The sequence below is a fragment of the Emydura macquarii genome, unplaced genomic scaffold (genome assembly GCF_026122565.2).
Source record: "Emydura macquarii macquarii isolate MOO-44397 ecotype Brisbane River unplaced genomic scaffold, CSIRO-AGI_Emac_v2 contig_1790, whole genome shotgun sequence".
In the NCBI taxonomy this organism is placed as follows: Eukaryota; Metazoa; Chordata; order Testudines; family Chelidae; genus Emydura; species Emydura macquarii.
In genome coordinates, this window is record NW_027131927.1 from 3,023,526 (window position 1) to 3,043,389 (window position 19,864).

The following is a 19,864-nucleotide window of genomic DNA, read 5'->3' on the forward strand; positions in this document are numbered from 1 at the left end:
GGGAAATCGGGGCGCACGCGCGCGGAGCGTGTCACTCAGTTACAACGTGAGGGGTGGCTCTCGCGAGGGACTGGCTGGCTCCAGGGGGAACGTTACCATGGTGACACGCAGACGGACGATGTGGGTGGGGCGTGTGCATCGCTGTTGCCATGGTGATGGGGGCCGGGCTCAGGGCCCCCCCCCCCGCCGGGCAGCAGCCGAGGCCCGGCGCCCCGCCTTCCGTAGCAAGATGGCGGCGGCGGCGGCAGGTTGGGGGTTGCGGCGGGGCCTGGGCCGCCTGCTGCTGCGGGGCCCGCGGGGCGCCCGGGGCCTCGGCAGCGCCGTGAGTGCGGGCGCGGGGAGTGAGATCGCGAGCGGGGGGTCCTCCTCGGTGCCCCGCGCTCGAGTCTCCCTGGGGCGCTGGGCTTCGCGCGGGGGTCCGGGCCCCGATCCTGCCCCCCCGGGCTCTGCAGACAGCTCCGAGGGCGGGATCGGGGCCCTACCCCGGCGCGGGTTGGGGGGTGCGTGGCGGTGAAGCCCTTGCTACAGGCACTGGATGCAGCGCCCGGGGGTCAGGACGCCTGGGTTCCCTGGCCCAGCCTGGGCAGGGAGCGTGGGCTAGTGCTTGGAGCCGAGGAGTCAAAACCCGGACTCCTGGGGTCTGCTCCCCACCCTGCCCCCCATTCGCGCTGCGCCAGGCAACGTGCCTCCTGTGCCTCAGTTTCCCCATTTAACAAAACTGTAACTGAGGCCCAGACTGACCTGCTGCTCGGAGCGGTGGGTTATGCGTGGTGGGATTCATTTAGTAAAGTACAAGGTGCCCCGGCTGGGGGGCTGATCACACAGGCTGGGGGATGTGGGGAAATCACCCCACACGATAAGCCCAAGAAGAGGCCCAAAGCGTTATTATTAGCGGCTGGCTCTGGCCCTTCAGGGTGGTGCGACACGCTGAAGACTGACCCAGGGATCGGCCCGTAGTCCGAATTAAACCGCTTTGAAATAAAGTCAGTGACTACAAAACAGAGGCTGCTTCCAGGGCGCTGGGGAGTTCATTGCTTTGGGATAGACAACGGGGTAGATGTTATTTAAGATTTGCATTATGACTGCAGCTCAGATATTTGTGCAGGGGGGGGCAGCGAGGGGGCTGCACCTTTGTGAGAGGACAGGTAAGGTACATTTGATATTTAGGGTCATGCTTGGTTGTGGGGTTTGAAAACACCCAACTGACTCCTCCCTTAGCAGAAAGCAGAAAAAATTTCCCCCGGGGATGGGGCACAAGGGGCGGGTTCCATTTTACTGGTGGTTTGCTCGGCCCTGAGAGGTCCCTTCTGGGAGGCGTGGGGGAGGTGGGCCCTGTGCCCATGTCAAACACCACCTTTAAGTTGACAGTGGCGTGTTGATCCCAGGATATCAGAGAGACAAGGTGGGTGAGGGAATATCTTTTATTGGACCAACCTCTGTTGGTGAAAGAGACACGTTTTGGGGCTACTCGCAGCCCAGCCCTGAAGCAGAGTTCTGTGTGGCTCTGAAGCTCAGCTCTCTCACCACCAGAAGTTGGTCCAGTAAAGCTCTTCCCTCCCTCACCTTGCACCTTTACGTGTATTTACTTCGGGCCATTTTTCTCACTAATGTCTTTCTGGTCACAGTCTCACAGAGACGGATGTTGACAGCTGCAGCCATGCGCCGTCTTTAAATATCATTCCCTGCATCTCGTGGCCTTGAACTGACATAAACAAGGGCATGGTATTTGTTTAGTCAAACCCGCCCCAGCCCAGGATCGAAGCGCAAAACAAATGTAATCAGCTATTAAAACAGGGCTCTTGGTCCTAGCTAAGAGAATGAAAATCCCCAGGCCTTCTAGAATAACCTTGCCGTGCTCCCTGCCTGCCACGCACCAACCTAGGAGAGTAATGTGTGACCGAGAGCCAAAATGAAGCCATATTGATTCATGGAGGAAACTTAAAAAGCTGTAGGATTCTTAGATTCTAAGGCCAGAAGGGACCCCCATCATCCTCTCCTCAGCTTCTTTAGGCCTTGACTAGCTGGGAAAGTGGCATCAGCGTCATTAATATTGATTTTAATTAAACCGATGATCTGAGTCCACCCAACTGTGCATGCACTGGTTTCAGATTGTCCAAGGTTATAAACCCAGGGGCAGGGACTGTCTTTTTGTTCTTCATTTGTGCAGCACCTAGCGCCCGGGGTGCTGGCCCTTGACTGAGGCTCCCAGGTGCTAGTGTAATACAAAGAATAAATAATAATGTAAGCTACTTTGCTTGCAGAGCACTGAGCCCACACAGCATGGCACCACGGCAATACAAGTGCGGGTATCCCAGCATGTTCCCATTGTGCCTAGTGCTGCATGGACACATGGGGGGAGAGATGTCTGAGAGTGGTGCCCCCATCTCACCTGTGTCCTGTCCCTCCCCGCCAGCACACACTCCGGCAGCAGCAGTTCACCTCCCTGGAGGAGAAGCCACAGTTTCCTGGAGCCTCGGCCGACTTTGTGGAGAAGCTGGATTTTATCCAGCCCAACGTAATCTCGGGGATCCCCATCTACCGGGTCATGGACCGGCAAGGGCAGATCATCAACCCCGATGAAGATCCCCAGGTGAGAATGAGATGCTGGCGGGATCGGGGGAGCTCAGGTCCCATCTCATTCACCCCACCCGTGCAGGATTGTACCCTGTGCCCTGTTCCCCAGGGCTTTGCCCAGCACAGCTGGACACATGCCGAGGCAGGATGCAAGGAGTCTGCCCCCTAGGGCTCTGTCCAGTGCAGTGTTAAAACACTACTCTCCTCCCCCTATTCCCCTGCATTTTCCCCCTTCTCACTCCGCCCCTTCCCCCTCCCTACCTCTCTGCATGGGGCTGGACACAGGAACATCCGCTGGCTGTTGCTGTGACCCCTCACTCTACCTGGCTGTCATAGCCATGGTACCTGAGCACCTGACACAGAAGCAGGGATCCAAACCATCGCTGCTTTTCCCTGGCTAGGCTCCTTCGGTTCTTCTAGTCCCAGTGAATCACCACCCTCCTCCCCCACCCCGAAATCAGCGCTCTCCAAGCTCCCATCACTGAGTCAGGATCACCAGTCACGAGGTGCCCAGAATTGGCTGCAGCGGGGCCTGTTACTGGCTGCTCTGGCAGATGCAGCCCAGAATCCCATCGCCACTGAGACCCCTCCCACATTGTGCGAGCGGTACGTGCTGCCAGCCGTGCCGTAACCCCCCCGCGGCCCCGTGCTCACCCACGGCTCCTCACCCTCTCCCGCTGCAGCTTTCCCAGGAGCAAGTGCTGAAGTTCTACAAGACCATGACGCTGCTCAACACGATGGACCGGATCCTGTACGAGTCTCAGAGGCAGGTGCGTCCGCTCGGGGGCCGTGCGGCGGATGTCGGGGGTTGCTTTATAGGAGCCTGGTGGCTCTGATGGGCAGAAGGGCCGTGATGCCGTGCGATTCGCTCCCGCTGCTTCGTAGAATGATGGAAACGTTGGGCTGGAAGGGACCCCAGGAGCTCATCGAGTCCAACCCCCTGCATCAAGGTCCACTGCTTCTTGTCCTACCTGCAGGGAACATGGAGAGCAATCGATGGCCTCCTCTGTGGAACAGCCCGTCACAGATTGGATGACTGTTCTCAGATCCCCCCCTCAGTCGTCTTTTCTCCAGACTAACTGTGCCCAGTTGTTTTAATCTTTCCTCCTATGTCAGGATTTTCTAAATCTTTCTTCATTTTCGTTGCTCTCCTCTGGATTCTCTCCAATTTTTCCCCATCTTTCCTAAAGCCCAATGCCCAGAACTGAACGCAGTATCTGGCTGAGGCCTCCCCAGTACTGAGCCGAGGGGGACAGTGACCCCCGTGTCTCACCTACAGCACTCCTGTTAACGCGCCCCAGAATGCCATTCGCCTTTTTCGCAGCTGCATCACGTTGTTGACTCACTCAGTTTATGATCCTCTCTAACCCCCATCTCCTTAGCAGCAGCGCGGTCGCCTGGCCAGGGGTTCCCCGTTGGGCAGTGGATTTTTCCTTCCTAACTGAAGCACTTTGCACTTGTCTTTATCTTCGTTTCCCTTTGTGGGATTTTTAGAGTATTTTAGGGTGATTAGCTCATGGGAACATTAATGTTATCAGAGCATAGCACTGGGAGCCAGGACTCCTGGCTTCTATCCTCAGCTCTGGGAGGGGAATTGGGTCTAGTGGTTAGAGCAGGGGAAGCTGGGAGTCAGGATTCCTGAGCTCTGTCTCCGTCTCTGCTGCTGACTCTGTGAGTGTCTTCAAGGTATGTTCCTGTTCCATGCCTCTGTCTTCATGACTGTGGGGGAAACTCTGTCCCTTGCACGCTCCCCATGTTTCTTTTCCAGGGCAGGATCTCCTTCTACATGACCAACTACGGGGAGGAAGGGACGCACGTGGGCAGCGCGGCAGCGCTGGACGACACAGACCTGGTGTTTGGGCAGTACCGAGAAGCAGGTAATGGCTAATCAGCGTGGATTTATCCCCAGTCTTCCCGGCTGCCTTCCCTGCCCCTGTTCGGCCAGGTCCTGCCTGCCCACAGACACCCCACCAGTGGGTCCAACCTGAGGGGATGGGGCTGTTCTGTGCAGTGGTCACTAGAGGGCAGCGTAAAGCCAGCCTCATGGTCATGCCCGCTGGCTGTGACAGTCTCATCAGGCTGGGATGGGCTAAGGGCAGAGGCGTCCTGACCGCAGGGAAGCACCTCAAACCCTCTGGCCCTGGGTCCCAGGGACACTGGGCTGAAGCCAAGCTGGGCGGGGCTGGCCTCAAAGACCTGTCGCTGTTTTCCAGCCCCTCCCATGTTCAAACGTGGCTCTGATCCCTGGGGCAGAGGCACGTGGTTAGAGATCCAACCCGTAGCCCCTCCTGGCAGGGCAGATCTGAGGGGAGGGAGGACCTGAGCCTGAGGCCCTGCCGCGCCAACTGCACCTGTAACCCGGCTGTGGTTCTGTCGGCTCCAGGCGTGCTGCTGTACCGGGGTTACCCCCTGGACCTGTTCATGGCGCAATGTTACGGCAACGCCAGCGATCCCGGCAAAGGGCGCCAGATGCCGGTGCACTACGGCTGCAGAGACCGGCACTTCGTCACCATCTCGTCCCCGCTGGCCACACAGATCCCCCAAGGTGAGGCCTTCGGTGGCATCTGGGGCCCTGAATCCCTCCACCAGTGGCCCGCCGGCTTGGGTGCCCACAAAGGGAGGAGGCAGCCTGGGGGCCCGCGGCCGTTGCTGGGGAGGACGCTGGAGTCATTGTCCCTGCGTTAATGGGCCAGGGTGGGGGGACTGGGGAACCCGCCCGCCTGCCTGCTTCGGACCCGGGAGCTCTGGGGTGGGGCAGCCTGGGGCTCGGCCTGGCCAGTTCGCAGGGCGGCTGCTGCTGTCCAGCGCACGGGAGGGGCGTGCTACGGGGATCCCACAGCTCTGGCACTGCTGCTTTTCCTGACCTCAGCCCCTGCTGGGCCAGCCTCGGGCTCCCCCCCAGCTCTGCCGGTGCCCCTCAATCCTGACCCGCAGCCCTGCTGGGCCAGCCGTGGCAGACACCCAGCCAGCTGTCTGCTAACCTATGTGGTGTGGCTACACGGTTCAGCCTGACCCTGCAGCCCCTCCCCAGCCCCGCTGGGACCCGTTAATCCCAACCCGCAGCCCCTGCTACTCCAGACCTGAGCCCCACCACACGGCCCAACCTAACCTAGAGGCCCAGAGGGCAGGGACGAGGGAGGCTCGTCTCACCAGCGCCCCAGTGGGGGTTCCAGCTCGGCCAAGGTGACAGACCTGCGCTAACCCCTTCCTCCACTGCTCTGTGTCCCCGCAGCCGTGGGCGCCGCCTATGCCATCAAGCGGGACAACGCCAGCCGGGCCGTGATCTGCTACTTTGGGGAGGGCGCAGCCAGCGAGGGTGACGCCCACGCCGGCTTCAACTTCGCCGCCACCCTCGACTGCCCCATCCTCTTCTTCTGCCGCAACAACGGCTACGCCATCTCCACGCCCACCTCGGAGCAGTACCGGGGCGACGGCATCGGTGGGGGGCCGGGCGGAGCCATGGGGGAGAGGGCTGGAGGAGCGGCAGTGTGGGGCTCAGGAGGGGAGGTGGGGGATCTGGGTGCCCCTTGCCAGCCACCCACCAACCTGCTATGAGGGGAGCCCCAGCCTCTGATCCCCAGGGGGTTTAAACTCAGCCCTGCCCCAATCTCCGGGGGCTCCCTGCAGTGCGGATCTGTCGCCCATCCTACCCTGAGACCTGGAACCCGCTGCCAGGCTGCCCACCCCGGGGCGCAGTGCACGTCAGACTCCTAGGGCGCCATCTTGCCCTCTCCAGAGGCCGTTGGGACGCACCCAGTCCTGTCCCCGCCCCATTGCCCAGGACACTGAGAGCTGCGAGGTCCCCTGCTCACTCACCCTTCCCGGGGCGGGTCCCCAGCTCCCAGCAGCAGGAGCTGCTGCAGATGGCCAATGCCCCCCCCCAGCTCCTCGCTTCTCACCTGCCCATCTCTTGTGTCACGTGACTCCCCGCCTCCATTCTGAGCAGAGCGAGCCCCGCGGGCGTGTCCTGTGTGATGCCAACGACCCCCAGGGTTATTCCTTTGCCACCAGCCTCAGAGTGTGGGTGGGGTGGGAATCAGGAGGGGGAGGGCGGAAGGGAAGTGGAGGGGTCAGGGTTGACTGGAGAAGTGGGTAGGTGGGGGGGCTCACTGGGGGGAGCGGGGTGGGGGCTGAGGGAGGGAGCGGGAGGAGGGAGTGGGGCTGACGGAAGGGCGGGGTTGTGGCTGTTTGGAGATGGGGGGGAGGGAGCTATTGGGGGAGGGGCAGGAAGGCGGGGCTGTGGGAGGGGGCTCCAGGCGTGACCGGTGGGTTCTCTGTCCCCAGCGGCCCGTGGCCCCGGCTACGGGATCACGTCCATCCGCGTGGACGGCAACGACGTCTTCGCCGTGTACAACGCCACCCGCGAGGCCCGGCGCCGGGCCATCGCCGAGAACCAGCCCTTCCTCATCGAGGCCATGACCTACAGGTGGGGCTGGAGGTGCAGGGGGCGTGGCCCAGGCAGGGGGTGGGGCTGGGGTTATTGGAGGTGTGGCCCAGGCAGGGTTGTGGGTGTGGCCAGGCCAGGGCCCACAGGGGAGTGGGGCTGACGCATTGCTCCCACCCAGGATTGGGCACCACAGCACGAGTGACGACAGCTCGGCCTATCGCTCGGTGGACGAGGTGAACTACTGGGACAAGCAGGACCACCCCATCTCCCGCCTGCGCCACTACATGCTGGGCCGGGGCTGGTGGGACGAGGAGCAGGAGAAGAGCTGGAGGAAGAAATCCCGCCAGAGGGTGAGTGAGCCCCTGCCCCAGGGCTCAGCCTGTGTGATGGGGGCTGCCCCACCAGCTGAGCCCCCTTGGCCTGGCACCCAGAGCTGGAGAAGAGATGTGGGGGGGGGAGCGACTCCACCCCTGGCTGGGCCACAGCTGGCAAGCTGGAGGTTAAGGGCAGGGAAAGGAGGGAGAGGCTGGGAGCCAGGACACCTGGGTTCTCTGCTGGCTCTGGGCGGGGAGTGGGCTCACGGGGGCAGAGCAGGGCGTGGCTAACGTTGCCTTCCCCTGGCAGGTCATGGAGGCCTTCGAGCAGGCCGAGCGCAAGCTGAAGCCCAGCCCACAGCACCTGTTCTCGGACGTGTACAGCGAGATGCCCCCGCACCTGCAGCAGCAGCAGGAGTCACTGGCCCGGCACCTGCGGCTGTACAGCGAGCACTATCCCCTGGAACACTTCGAGAAGTAACGCCCCTCCCCCCAGCCTGCCTCAGTTTCCCCCAGCCGCGCAGTACTGGGGCAGGATAATTTGCGCGTGAGCAAGTCCAGCGGGAGACGGGGCAGTGGGCACGGCCCCCAGGGGAAAGACAGAGCCACTCCCAGCTGCCCTGCCTTTGGGATCTCCCCTCTGCCGCAGACAGGCTCGGCCTCTCGGTGGCCTGCCAGGCAGGCGTGGAGCCCACGGCCATGCCCTGCCCACTGGCGCTCCCTCAGGCTGTGGTGGCCTTGTCACCTGAGCTTTGCCATCAGCCTTTCGGGCAGAGATGGAGCACCCTGCACCCATGCCTGCCTTCTGCCCCTTCTGTGTCCAGCCTGAGGGGAGTTTCCATCCCCCCCCCGCCATTTCCAGCCCAGCACAAGCAACATGCAGGGGCATGGAGCCGCTTTGCTGCAGGCAGGGGGTGCCCAGAGCTCGGCTGTGTGGGCCCCCCCCCGCTTCACTTGGCACCTGATGCTGGGGGGTCCCCTGGGGGGCTGCGGGACACATGGGGGAGGGGGGTATTTTTGTGCAATCTCATAAATCAGCCACTGATTCCACTGAGCGGGGCTGGAGATCAGGCCGGGTTGAACTTCTGCCCCAGGCAGGCAGGCCACTGGACGTGTCCCCACGTTCACCGGGCTCTGGTCCAGGAGTGGGCACCGCCCCTTCTGCTGTTACACAACGGGGCTGGCATTGGTAAAGCCAGTCCCCTCCCCCCCCCCAGGGCCTGGCTGTACTGGGGGAGGGTGATCAATAAACTTTCTACACACTAATGGATCCCTGCCTCCGCGTCCCTTCCTTCAGTGGCAGCCAGTTCCCCCCGGCCTCACCATGCAGTCCTGGTTTCTTGCTGGGGCCAGGAGCTGTTCTGCGGAGGGAGTTCCCCATGCACCAGCCACGCTCTGCGAGTCTCCTCCCCGGGCAGGGCTTAGCAGGCGGTTGGGGCTGGTCCACGGGGGGCAGGTTGCTGGGGTGACAGGTGCCTCTCCCAGCTGCCCTGCACTTGCCCTGCGCTGGCCCAGAACGGGCTGCATCCCGCCGGCAATGGGGAGGAGAGGCAGCTTTCAGGGGCTGCGCGTCAGCCGCCCGGCCTAGCGCTGTGGCGCCCAACAGCAGGCTGAGGGCACCAGCCGCTAGGACAGAGCCGGCAATGCCAGTTAAAGGGCCAGCGGGGTTGGCAGGTTGCTCCTGCTCCAACCGGTCGGAGGCTGCACTATCTTTGCTCTGACTCTGCCCTCCAAGGTGGACACAGTAACTGCTGGCCACAGCCTCCGGGGGCGGTAGTGGGGGGCTGTGACACACCCAGGGCATGAGGGGAAGGGTTGCCCTGGACCCAAGCACTGGGCTGGGGCCCCTGTGAGATTAGTTCAAACCAGGGGCTAGTAGCCACCTGCCAACCCTGCCCTTGGAGCCAGGAACTCTTCACCCAGCTCTGCCAGTGCCCCTCACTCCTGACCCGCAGCCCCCATCATCTCAGCTCTGCCCCCCAGCTCTGCTCGTGCCCTCACTCCCAGGCTGCAGCCCCTGCTATCCCTGCCCGTGCCCCTCATGCCCAACCTGCAGCTCCAGGCTCTCTCCCACACACAGATCTGCTGCAACCTTCCCCCACAGCCGGTGGCTGGGAAGGGGGAGGCCCGGGCGGGCGACAAAGGGAAGTTGCACAGAGCGGGGCCGCGCCCGTCCTTCCGGGGCCGTGCCACTCGCTCCCCACCCCAGCAAGCAGCGAGGACAGTCCAGCCAAACACTCTTTAATGGCCCTAGATAGGCAGGCTGCCAACTACATGGCGCAGGGCCCTGGGCACACTCAGCTCCCGCTGCTTCCATGGCCCTGCGCCCGGCTGGGAGGGAGGGAGCCGCGATTCTGGTGGCAGAGATTGGGCCGGCCCGGAGAACAGGTCCCGCACTCCTGCTTGGCACATTCTCCTCTGGCCCCACCCCACAGCTCAGGCAGCCTGTGCTGCCCCCATCCCCGCAGCGAGCGCCCGCGCTCAGCCCCACACTGTCAGCATTTCAGCTGGGGGTCGCCCAGCAGCCGCCATAGCCGCATGGTCTGCTGGGGGCTGCGCCGGTGCACCAGGAGCAGCTGGCGGTGCACGCAGGGGTCGTCCCGGTCTTTCTCGGCGATGTCGAAGGTCTGGAACTCGGGGTGGGCCTCGGCCTGCACCCCCAGCCCCTGGAAGCACAGCCCGGTGTAGACGTCGTCGATGGGGTAGAAGGCCACGTGCTGCGCCATCAGGACGAGGGCCTGGGTCAGGCGGCCTGAGAAGATGTAGCCGCCCCCGCCGGCGTAGGGCGGGTACGGCCCCACGTAGAAGGACTCGGGGATATAGTATTTGCTCTTGGCCACGCGGAAGGGGGAGGCGTTGGCCATGATCTGCCCGGTGTAAAGCATCCGGGCCCGGTGGTCGTCCAGCGCGCCCAGGTAGGCCAGCAACCGTGGCGTATTGATGAAGACGTCGTCGTCGCCCTTGAGCACGAAGCGGGCGTCGGGGCAGTGCGCCAGCACCCAGCGGAGGAAGAGGAAGTCCTTGAGGGTCAGGTTGAAGAAGGTGTCCTCGAAGTCCCACACGAGCACGTCGCCGAAGGCCTGGCTCTCGTAGGCGATGAGGTGCTGCAGGTCGGGCTGGTGCTGGCCGTGGGCCGCGCCCAGCAGGAAGAGGGTGCGCACCGGCCGCCCCCCGTGTTCCCCTTCCCGACCCCAGGTCTCCCGCACGGCCTGGCGGGCAGCAAAATTGCCTGGCACCGATTTGATGGCCAGCAACAGGAAGGTGCGGTTTCCGGCGCACTTGTGCGGCTGGTTCACCAGCAGCGGGAAGCTGCGGCACGCGGCGTGCAGCACGAACCGCTGGTGCTGCTCCGGGTACGAGGCGAAGTCCTTGATCTCGGCCGCTGCGGCCTGGCCGTCCCCGCAGCCCCACGTGGCGTTGGCCGGCCCCTCCTCCAGCGCCCGGAAGAGCCCGTGCTGCTGGCGGTTCCAGTAGGCGTCCGCCTCGGGCACGCTGTGGCGCAGCCGCTGCAGAGAGACGTTAATGTGGAGCAGGAGGTCCGCCGGGTCGTCCCCCAGGGGCTCGGTGGGAGGGAGGGGGCTGGTGGGGCCAGCCAGCTCAGGGGGGGGCGGGTGCTCGGGTTGCTCGGCGCTCCAGTCGATGTAGGCCTTCAGGGCCATCAGAGTCATCAGGGCCAAGGCCACCGTCAGCAGTTTGGTGCCCTTCATGGTCCTCCGCCATCACGGAGCCTGCAACACAGAGAGGGGAGGTTGGAGCCACGAGCAGGCCCTGGGGGCTCAGAGGGGTCCTGCCGGGCTGGGGCGTGGTTAAAAGTGGGGAAGGGCCTCAGTTTCCCATCTCAACAACGAGGCCAGTGCTGCTGAGCTCCGCCCCCACGCGCTGGGGGCTTCCCTTTCCGTCCTTTCCTCTTCCTCCCCACCCCATGGGCCCTGCAAGTACCCCCCCGCCACCAATGCGCCTGGCACAGTCAACACCCCAGCAAGGTGCCTTTGAGCCGTGCGCCTGGCCGCGCCCTCCAGCTATCGCTTAGAGGACAGGAGCAGCTGATTTTTTATCCCTCGCCCATCTGTATCCCTCCGGCACGTCCCCTCTGGTTCAGCTGCTTGCTACTCGCCCCCATCCGTCCCTCACCAGTGTCCCCCAGCCCCGAGGACAGGGAGACCCCAGCTGGACACAGCACCCAGGGAATGGCTGCCCCACAGAGGCCTTTCCCTACATTACCTTCTCAGACTCATGTCCCTGGACCTGGGGCCGGCTCCAGTGCTGGCCCAAGCTATGGTCTGACCGGGCAACAGCCCGGGGCGCCTGATTGTATGGGGCGCCAAAATGACTGGCTAGCTTACATAGGCGTAGGGCTCGAGATACTGGCGGAAGTTTTTCCGGCGGCGGGGAAGGACCTGGCGCGCGATGTGAGTTGCCACAGATCATCAGGACGCTGGTACCTTTTACGGCGGCGGGTAGGACATGTGCACACCCTAATCAAATGTGCTCCACAATTATGTCGCCCAGGGCGCAAGAATGGTTCGGGCCGGCCCTGGCCTGCTCCTCTCCTGCCCTGGGGTCCCTCCCGCCCAGCTCGGGGCCCCTCTGGGAGTTCGGGGTTACGGTGCCTGCACTGAGCCCCAGCCAAAGCCGTCGCTTCCCCAGGGCTCCACTCCCCCATCCTGCCTGGGCTCGCTCCTGCCTTCTCAGCCGCCCCCAGCCTGAGTCGGGGACCACAGCAGGGCTTCTCAGGGGGAGCTAGCAAGTGCCCGGAGGTGTGTCTGGCTCCACGGCTGGGGGCCGCTGATTGGGGCTGGAAACTTGCCCTGCCAATGTTTGGGGAGGCGGGCGGGTCCCAGGCCTGGACTCCAGCCGCAACCTGAGCGGCTACACGGCACTTGTCAGCCCCGGGAGCTGAGCCAGCTGCCTCCGGTCAGCCCCAGCCACGCCGCAGGCCTCAGATTGCCGTGTAAACACCGTACCCTGTGTGACCAGAGGGCTGCTGGCCCAGCACCCCCGGGCCCAGCACCTGACTTGCCCCGGCGTTTGACTGCTGCTCCAGCAGGAGAAGGTTTGCACCACATTGGCCGCCCCGTTGCCTTCCCTAGAGATTTCCTGCTGGCCTGGTAACAAGGCAATGCATTTGTGCTAGGCCACCGGCCTTTGCCGTCTAAGCCGGCTCGTTTACCCAGCTATAATTAATGATTTGCCTCACAGGGGCACCCGGGGATGTTAATTCAGCATCACTCCTGGGCCGGACAGAACCACACCCTGGACCAACCTTCCCGAACAGAGCTTAACACGGGGGGCAGCCAGGAGGGGGACCCAGTCCTTGTGGACTGGTTGGGAGGACTGACGCTGACCAGCACCTGCTGGAGATTGGGGAGAAGTGATCTCGGCTCTGTTTCCTCTGGAGTGCTTTCACCTGAAGGATAAAACACGCTCGCTTCGAAAGAACGTGGGGCAGTGACTCTGCGGGGAGAAGCGCCAGGGGCCTGGCTTTTGCTGGGAATAACGGCCAAGGCAAGGAGCAGGACAACCTGGAAACACCCCATGTCCAGGAGAGACGGAGAGGGACGCGGGTCTCCGCCCGAGAAGGGCACAGCTAGAGGGCCAGAAGCCTGCGGGTGGGGCGCCCCTGGGGCAATGGCCCCTGCACCGGGACAATCCCTTCACTCTATGGTACCTTGCGGGGACTCAACGCGGGACATCCTCTGCGCCTGGGCCGGCCATGCCCCTCGCCGGGTCTTCTCTCTGCCAGGAAACAATCAAGGAACGAGGGAGGGTCAAAGAAACAGCCGGCTGCAAAAGTCTCCCCAGAGACCCTCACCCGCCCTGGCTGCTCCCCTGGGGAGATGGGAGTGAAGGTGTCCCAGTGGGGGAGGGGCTGGGAGTCCCAGGGGAAAGTCACAAGGGTTTGGGCTCAGCTTGTTCCCCTGGGAGCAGCGGCTGGTGGGAGCTGCGGTGCCACGGAGAATCGGGAGGGGGCTGCAAGACAGGAGGGAGGGGCACCGGCAGAGCGGGCGGGGGAGGGGCCTAGGCTGGGTTAGCAGGAGGGAGGGGCACCGGCAGAGCTGGGGGGCTGCGGGGGCACACTGGGGGCATTGGGGGAGCAGTCCCAGCCCCCGCCCCAGAGCAGGGCTAACCAAACCCAGACTTCAGCTCGGCGGGGGGGGGGGGGTCAAAGGAAAATTTGGGGCGCAGGCCGGGGGGCGGAGGGGACTAGCTCCTCCCCCAGCAGCCGCTCCCAGCCCGTCTCGGTCCCCCGGGCAATTCTCCGCCCAGCCGGGAACAGGACAAGACACGTCCCTGCCCTGCGCCGTGGGAGCTCCACATACCCACACGCGGGGGGAGGGGTTTATTTCTGCCCCCCCCAGTGCTCCCCGGACCCCACAGAGAGGAGCGAAGGCCTGGCCTCAGTTTCCCTCCGCGTCTCTCTCCTGCCCCGCCCCCACCCCCGCGGCCCGAGCCCCGGGATCACCTGCCCTCGCAGCCGGGGAGACTCGTCCGCGCTCCCAGCTGCTCAAACCTCCCCCCGCCCCCCACAGGTGCCCGGAGCCTCCGCCCCGCGCCCCCACCCACCCACCCACCCACGGGCAGGATCCCCCCGCCCGGCCCGGCCCGGCCCGGCCCGGCCCCGCTCCCACCTCGGGGCGATTCGGCTCCGCTCTCCGCTGCTCCGCGTCACAGCCTGAAACCCACAAACCGGCCCAGTCCCGAGCGAAGCGCCAGCACCGAAGTAACCGGCCGCTGCATGCGCCGGGCGGGGAAGAGGAAGCCAAGGGCCGGGCGGCGCCGCCCCTGCCCGGGGGCACAGGAGAGGGTGGGGCAGTGGAGAATGTTTCATCGCCCATCAAATATTCATGGAGCCGCGCCCGGGTTCTGCAGGAAATGCTGCGTCCCCTGCCCGCCCCGGGGCTGGGTTTGCTAGTCCAAGGCCCAGCTGCGGCGGGTTTTAGCCGGCTGCCGTCTGGCGCCTCCCAGCTCACAGCAAGAGCGAAGTTCCTGCCCGTCTTCACTGGGCCTCGGGCCTCTCTCTTTTTTTTTTTTTTTTTTTTTTTGGGGGGGGGGGGGATCAAAATTCAGCGTGGGGGTCTTCCCGTGCACCCGGGCTGCCAGAGAGGAGCAACAGCACCGAGCCAGCCCTAGTGTTTGGACCCGCCCAGGGCGTGGCCCAGGTGGACGAGCCTCAGTGCCCCCCCCCCCCGGGGCCCATGGGGGAAACTGAGGCACAGAGCGAGGGGATGACTTGCCGGGCCCTCACGCCGAGGAGTGAGAGAGCTGGACTTGGCCCAGGGGACGCGTTGGGGCCAGGACGCGAGGCTGTGGGGGTCGGAAGTGAGGAAACCTGCCCCTACTTGTGCAATTCTGGTGCCGGAAGCCAGGGCAGAACTGAACCCTTGCAGTTGGTGCTGGGGGGGCTCAACTGGCTGACGAGCCCCCCAGACCAGAAAGCGGCACCTTCCCCCCACCTGTGCTGGCTCAGCCTAGCCCACAGGAGCAAGCCATGGCCACACACTATGGGCGCCAACAAAGGCAGCATGTGGGACCACTTCACGCCCAAGGATCAGGGGCAGAGGGGAGGGGGGCCTAGCTGAATGGCTCCTCACGCTCCTGAGGGACAGATGACAACACGCCCCAGCTGTATAGCCTCATTTCTCACACCGCTGCTGACAGTCGAAGGAAGAGAGGCAGAGCCAGTAGCCGTGAAAAAGGGGAAGAGAAAGAAAGACAACAACATCACGTACAGGGGCCCTTTTGAACCAGCTCATGTTTTCCAAGGGTTTCTCCCCCCGGCCTATAACACTGATTTCCCTTTTCACTAGGAAGCCAGAGTCCAGGTAGCTTTTTCCATTGACCCAGCCTTCGGGGCTGAAGGAGGCGTGGTGGGGAGGGAAGGGGGGGTGGGGAAGAGATCCAGTTTACAACACAGAGAAGCTTGCACAAAATGAGCTGTGTAGCAAGAGAGGTTGAGAAACCCCCAGACATCACGAGATTCCCACCTCCAGAGCACCCAACACAAGAGAGACCGGCACTAAAGACAGCTCCCTGCACGTCCATCCTGCCCCACGCCTCCCCTCCCCTGGGGTCCCTCGATGGTGTCAGGGGGAGACACCCTATGATCACAAAGCCCCCGGGCCCGGTCAACAAACCAGCCACCAAGCCAGACGCTTCTTTTGTTTGAGTGACTGAAACAACTCGGGAGCCGCAGGGGCTGATCTCGGCAGCCTCCAGCCCTGCCCCAGCCGCACCTGGCTCCTGCGACTACCCAGGGTCATTGTTACACTCAAGGCCATGCCTGCCTTTCTCTGCTATGCAAACGAGGCCAACAGATGCCGGTGACGTCAAGGGCCAGCCCCACAGCTCTGCTGATGCAACTTACCAGGCAGCGCCATGCCCCTCGAGTCGACCCCCGTACTGCAGCCTTGGGCTCCCTGCTCAGCTTGCCCTGATCTGGATCATGGGGTGGGATCCACCAAGGTGCCTACGGCCCAGGATTGGCTCTGCTGCGCTGCCCCAAACATCCGCTGAGCCCTGGGGCCTTCTAGATCTGGACAGGTGCGGGGCTGCCCCCAGGGCGATTCGGGCACCAGGAAATGAGGCCTTTATCCTTTGTAGGGGGGACCGATCCGGTACACAGTCTCTGAGCACACCTGCCGGACCGGCTCCCCTCTGTCCTGGCAGATGAGTGACTCCGGGTCCAGCCCTCCTGCTCCAAATAATGGCACAGCTTGGACAGGAGAGATTGTCTGCGCTGCACCGGGTAGACACTACCTACAGTGAGTAAATTCCCAGTGGAGACCAGCCCTAAAAGACTCATAAGGAGCAATGTCCAAGAGCAACGGAGATGACTTGATTACGGAACAAGTGCCTTCGCAGGCAGAAAATCCTGCCCTTCAATGGAGCAGAGAAAGGCAGGCAGGCAAGCACGGCCACACCTAGAATCTTGCACGCAGCTGGTCGCCCCCTCTCAAAAAAGACACATTCGAATTGGAAACGGAGCGGGGAAGGGCAACACAAATGAGCAGGGGGCTGGACCAGCTTCCAGATGAGGAGCGATTGAAAAAAAATGGGGAAAAACCCACTCCCCTGAGCGACGTCATTAGACTGACCCAACCCCCACTGCAGACAGCGATTGGTCAAGGGAGAATTCCTCTGCCACGGCTGGGGCAGCTGGGCTAACTCCAGAGCTGGGAGAGCCCCTCCTGGGGCTGAAGCGTGGCAGGGAGATGAGAAATGGCTATAAAATCATAACTAGGGTGGAGACAGTGGCTAGGGCCATGTTATTTGCCCCTTCACACAACACAAGAAGCAGGGATCAGCCGATGAAATTAACAGGCAGGAGGTTTAAAAGCAAACATGAGGACATATTTCTTCCCACAACACACAGTCAACCTGTGGAACTCCTTGCCAGAGGATGTTGTGATAGCCAAAAGTATAACTGGGTTCAAAGAAGAATGAGAGAAGCTCATGGAGGGCAGGTCCATCGATGGCTATTAGCCAAAATGGTCAGGGACACAGCCCCATGCTCTGGGTGTCCCTAAACCTCTGGCTGCCAGAAGCTGGGCCTGGACAACGGGATGGATCACTCGATAATTGCCCTGTTCTGTTCATTTCTTCTGGAGCAGTTGGCACTGGCCACTGTCGGAGACAGGATCCTGGGCTAGATGGACCCAGGGCCATCCTTAGGGGGTGCGGGGCCCGGGACAAGGTCAGCTGCAGCCTGCATGGTGGCAGCCGCCCGCCTCCCAGCCGGTCCTGACACAAAGTGCGGAGCCGTGGCCCCAATTCACTGTAGCCTAGGGACGGCTCCGGATGGACCATTGGTCAGTCCCAGCCTGGCCGTTCTTACATGCTCTATCTCTTGAGGTTGTCGAATCCAGTCTGGGAGCCCTGGGGCGGAGGGGGAGGGGGAAGACACTTTAGCCAAACCCACATTCCTGGGCTCGCTAGAGGGGCAACTGGGTGAAATCCACCGACCTGCGTGACCCAGGCGGTCCATCTAATGGGCCCTTCTGGCCCCCCACTCGATGAATTGTGGGCTTTGTCCCCACCGCTGCAAAGGGGGGGGTTGGCTCACTTGTCCCATTCCGGGGGAGACACGTGGACTGGACATTTTCCCCAAAGGCTTTGTGGCCAAACCCCCCTGCCCGGTCTTCGCTGGGGTTCGGCCGTGAAATAGCCAACGTGCATCCGTTACCCTACAGCAAAAACCAGGGCTCCCTGACTGGGGGGGGGGAGGGAGGGCGACCGAGCTTTCGTCTCCCCCCTGGACACCTGAAATGCAGCTCCTGAAACACCACAAATGCCGCCATGCAGGCAGCCCACGCGCCCAGTGCTGCAGGGCGCTGAGAGGCCTCTGGCTGCCACGCCCGGAGAGCAGCATTTGTTCCCTGCCTGAGTCACGGCCAGGCAGCTGCTCGGAGGTGACAATGGTGGTTTGAGCTGCAAACCTGCCATTAAAAATAAAACAGCCGCTCACTGTTTCCATTCGACAGGAGACAGCAGAGCAGGTCTATTTTCTGCTTTAGCAGCTGACACAGGGGTGCTGGGCAGCCAGGACTCCTGGGTTCAGTCCCCGGCTCTGGGAAGGAAGAGGGGACTAGGGGTTAGAGCGGGGAGAGGGGCTGGGAGCCAGGACTCCTGGGTTCTGTCTCTGGGAGGGGCATGGGGTCTGGTGGTTAGAGCTAAGGGGGCTGGGAGCCAGGACTCCTGGGTCCTGTACCCTGCCTTAGAACTGACTCACTATATAACCATGAACAAATCACGGCCTGTTGGGTCAAAGGCTCCCCACCTATCAAATGGGGATCTCTCACCTGTCTAACTAGGGGGGTTGTTATTCAGTCACAGTCGTGAGGCTCAGAAGCTTGGGTGCCGAGCGCCCTCGAGCACCAAAGAAAGTGCCGCCCGGTATCACCACGCTGCGCGAAGCACCTTTGCCAAGAGAAGGAATTTGCTCGTCCGTTTGCCCCGGGAGCGAACCATGGGAGGTGCTGCCAGCTGTTCCACGCCACTCAACCACCAAACGATGAGAGAAAAAAGCACCCAAGGGCTTAAAAAAAATAATAAATCCTACCACACGTTCTGCTCCTGCGCCAGGATCAGCACGCGGACTCAGCGCGCCGGCCCCAGGGAAGGATCGAGGCCTCTCTTTCCATTTGGCTTCAGCTGAAGCTAAAAATCTTTTTTTTTTTTTTTTTTTTTTTAAAGGCTCTACTTAACGTTGCCAGCCTGCCCTCCTCCCACCACAATCACTTAAAACATAACCCCTGGCACACACGCCACCGGGCAGCTGACGCCCGAGGCAGGAGCTAACAGGGAATGGACGCTTCCATGCACGCTAATGGCCTCCCTCGGAAGGGGAAGTATCCGCTTGGACGGATCGTTCATCACCCACATCAAACCACCTCTCTAGAAAACAGCTTGCTGCAGCTGGACTTTAGTTGGCACCCGGCCCAGCTGCCTGGCCGGGCAAGACAAGAGACACTGCTACGCAGGCAACAGCCACCGTGGAGGGGGATGAAACGCAAACACAGCAGGGACACCAGGGATCTGCTGGTTTCTGATCGTGGCACCTGCCGTTGTACAGCTACCCTGACCCCTGGTTAGGGAGACACGGGAGGGGAAAGGGGGGGGGGGGGGCATATCTCTTATGGGACCAGCTTCTGCCGGTGAGAGAGACACACTTTGAAGCTAACACAGAGCTGTTCTTCAGGTCCCCTCGACAGCTCATCTCTCTCGCTGGCAGAAGTTGGTCCAATAAAAGATACAACCTCCCCCACCACATCTCTGGAATATCCTGGGAGCCACACGGCTACGCGGCCACCACTGCAACTAACCCCGGCCGCATTGCAGCCGGCAGAGAGATTCGAGGCAGCCCAGAAGGCTGCACCTGCGGCTCTAGACCTGCAGGTGGGCAAGGAGACGAGAAGAGGTGGGCACCATAGGCTCTGGTTCGAAACATTAAGGCAGTTCCAGACCTCTGCCCTCCCCACCTCCCAAGCACGCCCTCAAAGCTGACCTGAAAAGGGGGGGCGGGGGGAGGATTGTTTTGTGGGATGAAGATGCTCTGAAAGAGTTTGGGGGCCAAGGGGGTTGGGTTTTTTGTGGGGCGGGGTTGTTTGTTTTAAATTTCTTTTCTGCTTTTTTCTAACCTTTGACGCATGGGGAACACGCTGCACCCTTGTGCGCCGAGAACTTTCTCAGCCCAAAGCAAAAATCTTTCCTTCTCCCACGCTCATCAGAGCCATTCCCGGCTCCCTGCTGCCGCCGCCCACAACCAACAAACAACAGCCACAGCTTTTCACCATCCGAGCTGGAAGGGCCCCCGTCCCCCAGCTGCTTCGCTTTCAGTCTCTCGGGAATCTCGTCATCCCCCAAGTTCTCCCATCGCTCGGGCAGATCTGACGCCTGAGCGCAGGCGCGGCAACCTAACCTGGGCAAGACCATCCTGCTCCGAAGAGGATTTCAGGAGCCCACCTGAGTCCTGTCTACACCGGCCTTAATCACCCCCTTCGTCTGCATCAAGAGAACAATGCCCTCTCCGCCCCTTTGCTTTATCCCCTGGTGCTGACTGCAGCCCGCAAACAAGGACATGAGAGCAGCG

The 19,864-nt window shown here is 62.4% G+C and overlaps 2 protein-coding genes across 3 annotated transcripts; one reads left to right on the top strand and one right to left on the bottom strand.

Moving 5' to 3' along the window:
- Window positions 1-186: 186 nt before the first annotated feature.
- On the top strand, window positions 187-8,545 carry BCKDHA (branched chain keto acid dehydrogenase E1 subunit alpha). Its single transcript, XM_067556669.1, has 9 exons — window positions 187-322; window positions 2,414-2,590; window positions 3,258-3,344; window positions 4,343-4,451; window positions 4,958-5,119; window positions 5,807-6,013; window positions 6,859-7,000; window positions 7,140-7,311; window positions 7,586-8,545. Exons 1-9 carry the CDS (start codon window positions 230-232, stop codon window positions 7,754-7,756), a joined length of 1,320 nt encoding a protein of 439 aa, XP_067412770.1. The 5' UTR covers window positions 187-229; the 3' UTR covers window positions 7,757-8,545.
- A 309-nt stretch (window positions 8,546-8,854) lies between these two features.
- Window positions 8,855-14,217, bottom strand: B3GNT8 (UDP-GlcNAc:betaGal beta-1,3-N-acetylglucosaminyltransferase 8). Of its 2 annotated transcripts, none has more exons than XM_067556670.1 (3): window positions 13,905-14,217; window positions 12,944-13,011; window positions 8,855-11,003 (listed from the first exon to the last, which is right to left on the bottom strand). In XM_067556670.1, exon 3 carries the CDS (start codon window positions 10,980-10,982, stop codon window positions 9,771-9,773), a length of 1,212 nt encoding a protein of 403 aa, XP_067412771.1. In that variant the 5' UTR covers window positions 10,983-11,003; window positions 12,944-13,011; window positions 13,905-14,217; the 3' UTR covers window positions 8,855-9,770. The 2 variants fall into 2 exon arrangements, with proteins under 2 accessions (XP_067412771.1, XP_067412772.1); XM_067556671.1 differs by lacking the exon at window positions 13,905-14,217 and adding an exon at window positions 13,596-13,612.
- Between the last annotated feature and the right edge of the window lie 5,647 nt (window positions 14,218-19,864).

What these genes read in the sequence shown, in the direction of transcription:
- BCKDHA (XM_067556669.1), top strand. Translation starts at nt 230, where the DNA reads ATGGCGGCGGCGGCGGCAGGTTGGGGGTTGCGGCGGGGCCTGGGCCGC. An exon ending in CCCGGGGCCTCGGCAGCGCC is followed by an intron (nt 323 to 2,413) that starts GTGAGTGCGGGC and finishes CCTCCCCGCCAG; the next exon opens with CACACACTCCGGCAGCAGCA. An exon ending in GTACCGGGGCGACGGCATCG is followed by an intron (nt 6,014 to 6,858) that starts GTGGGGGGCCGG and finishes CTCTGTCCCCAG; the next exon opens with CGGCCCGTGGCCCCGGCTAC.
- B3GNT8 (XM_067556670.1), bottom strand. Translation starts at nt 10,982, where the DNA reads ATGAAGGGCACCAAACTGCTGACGGTGGCCTTGGCCCTGATGACTCTG.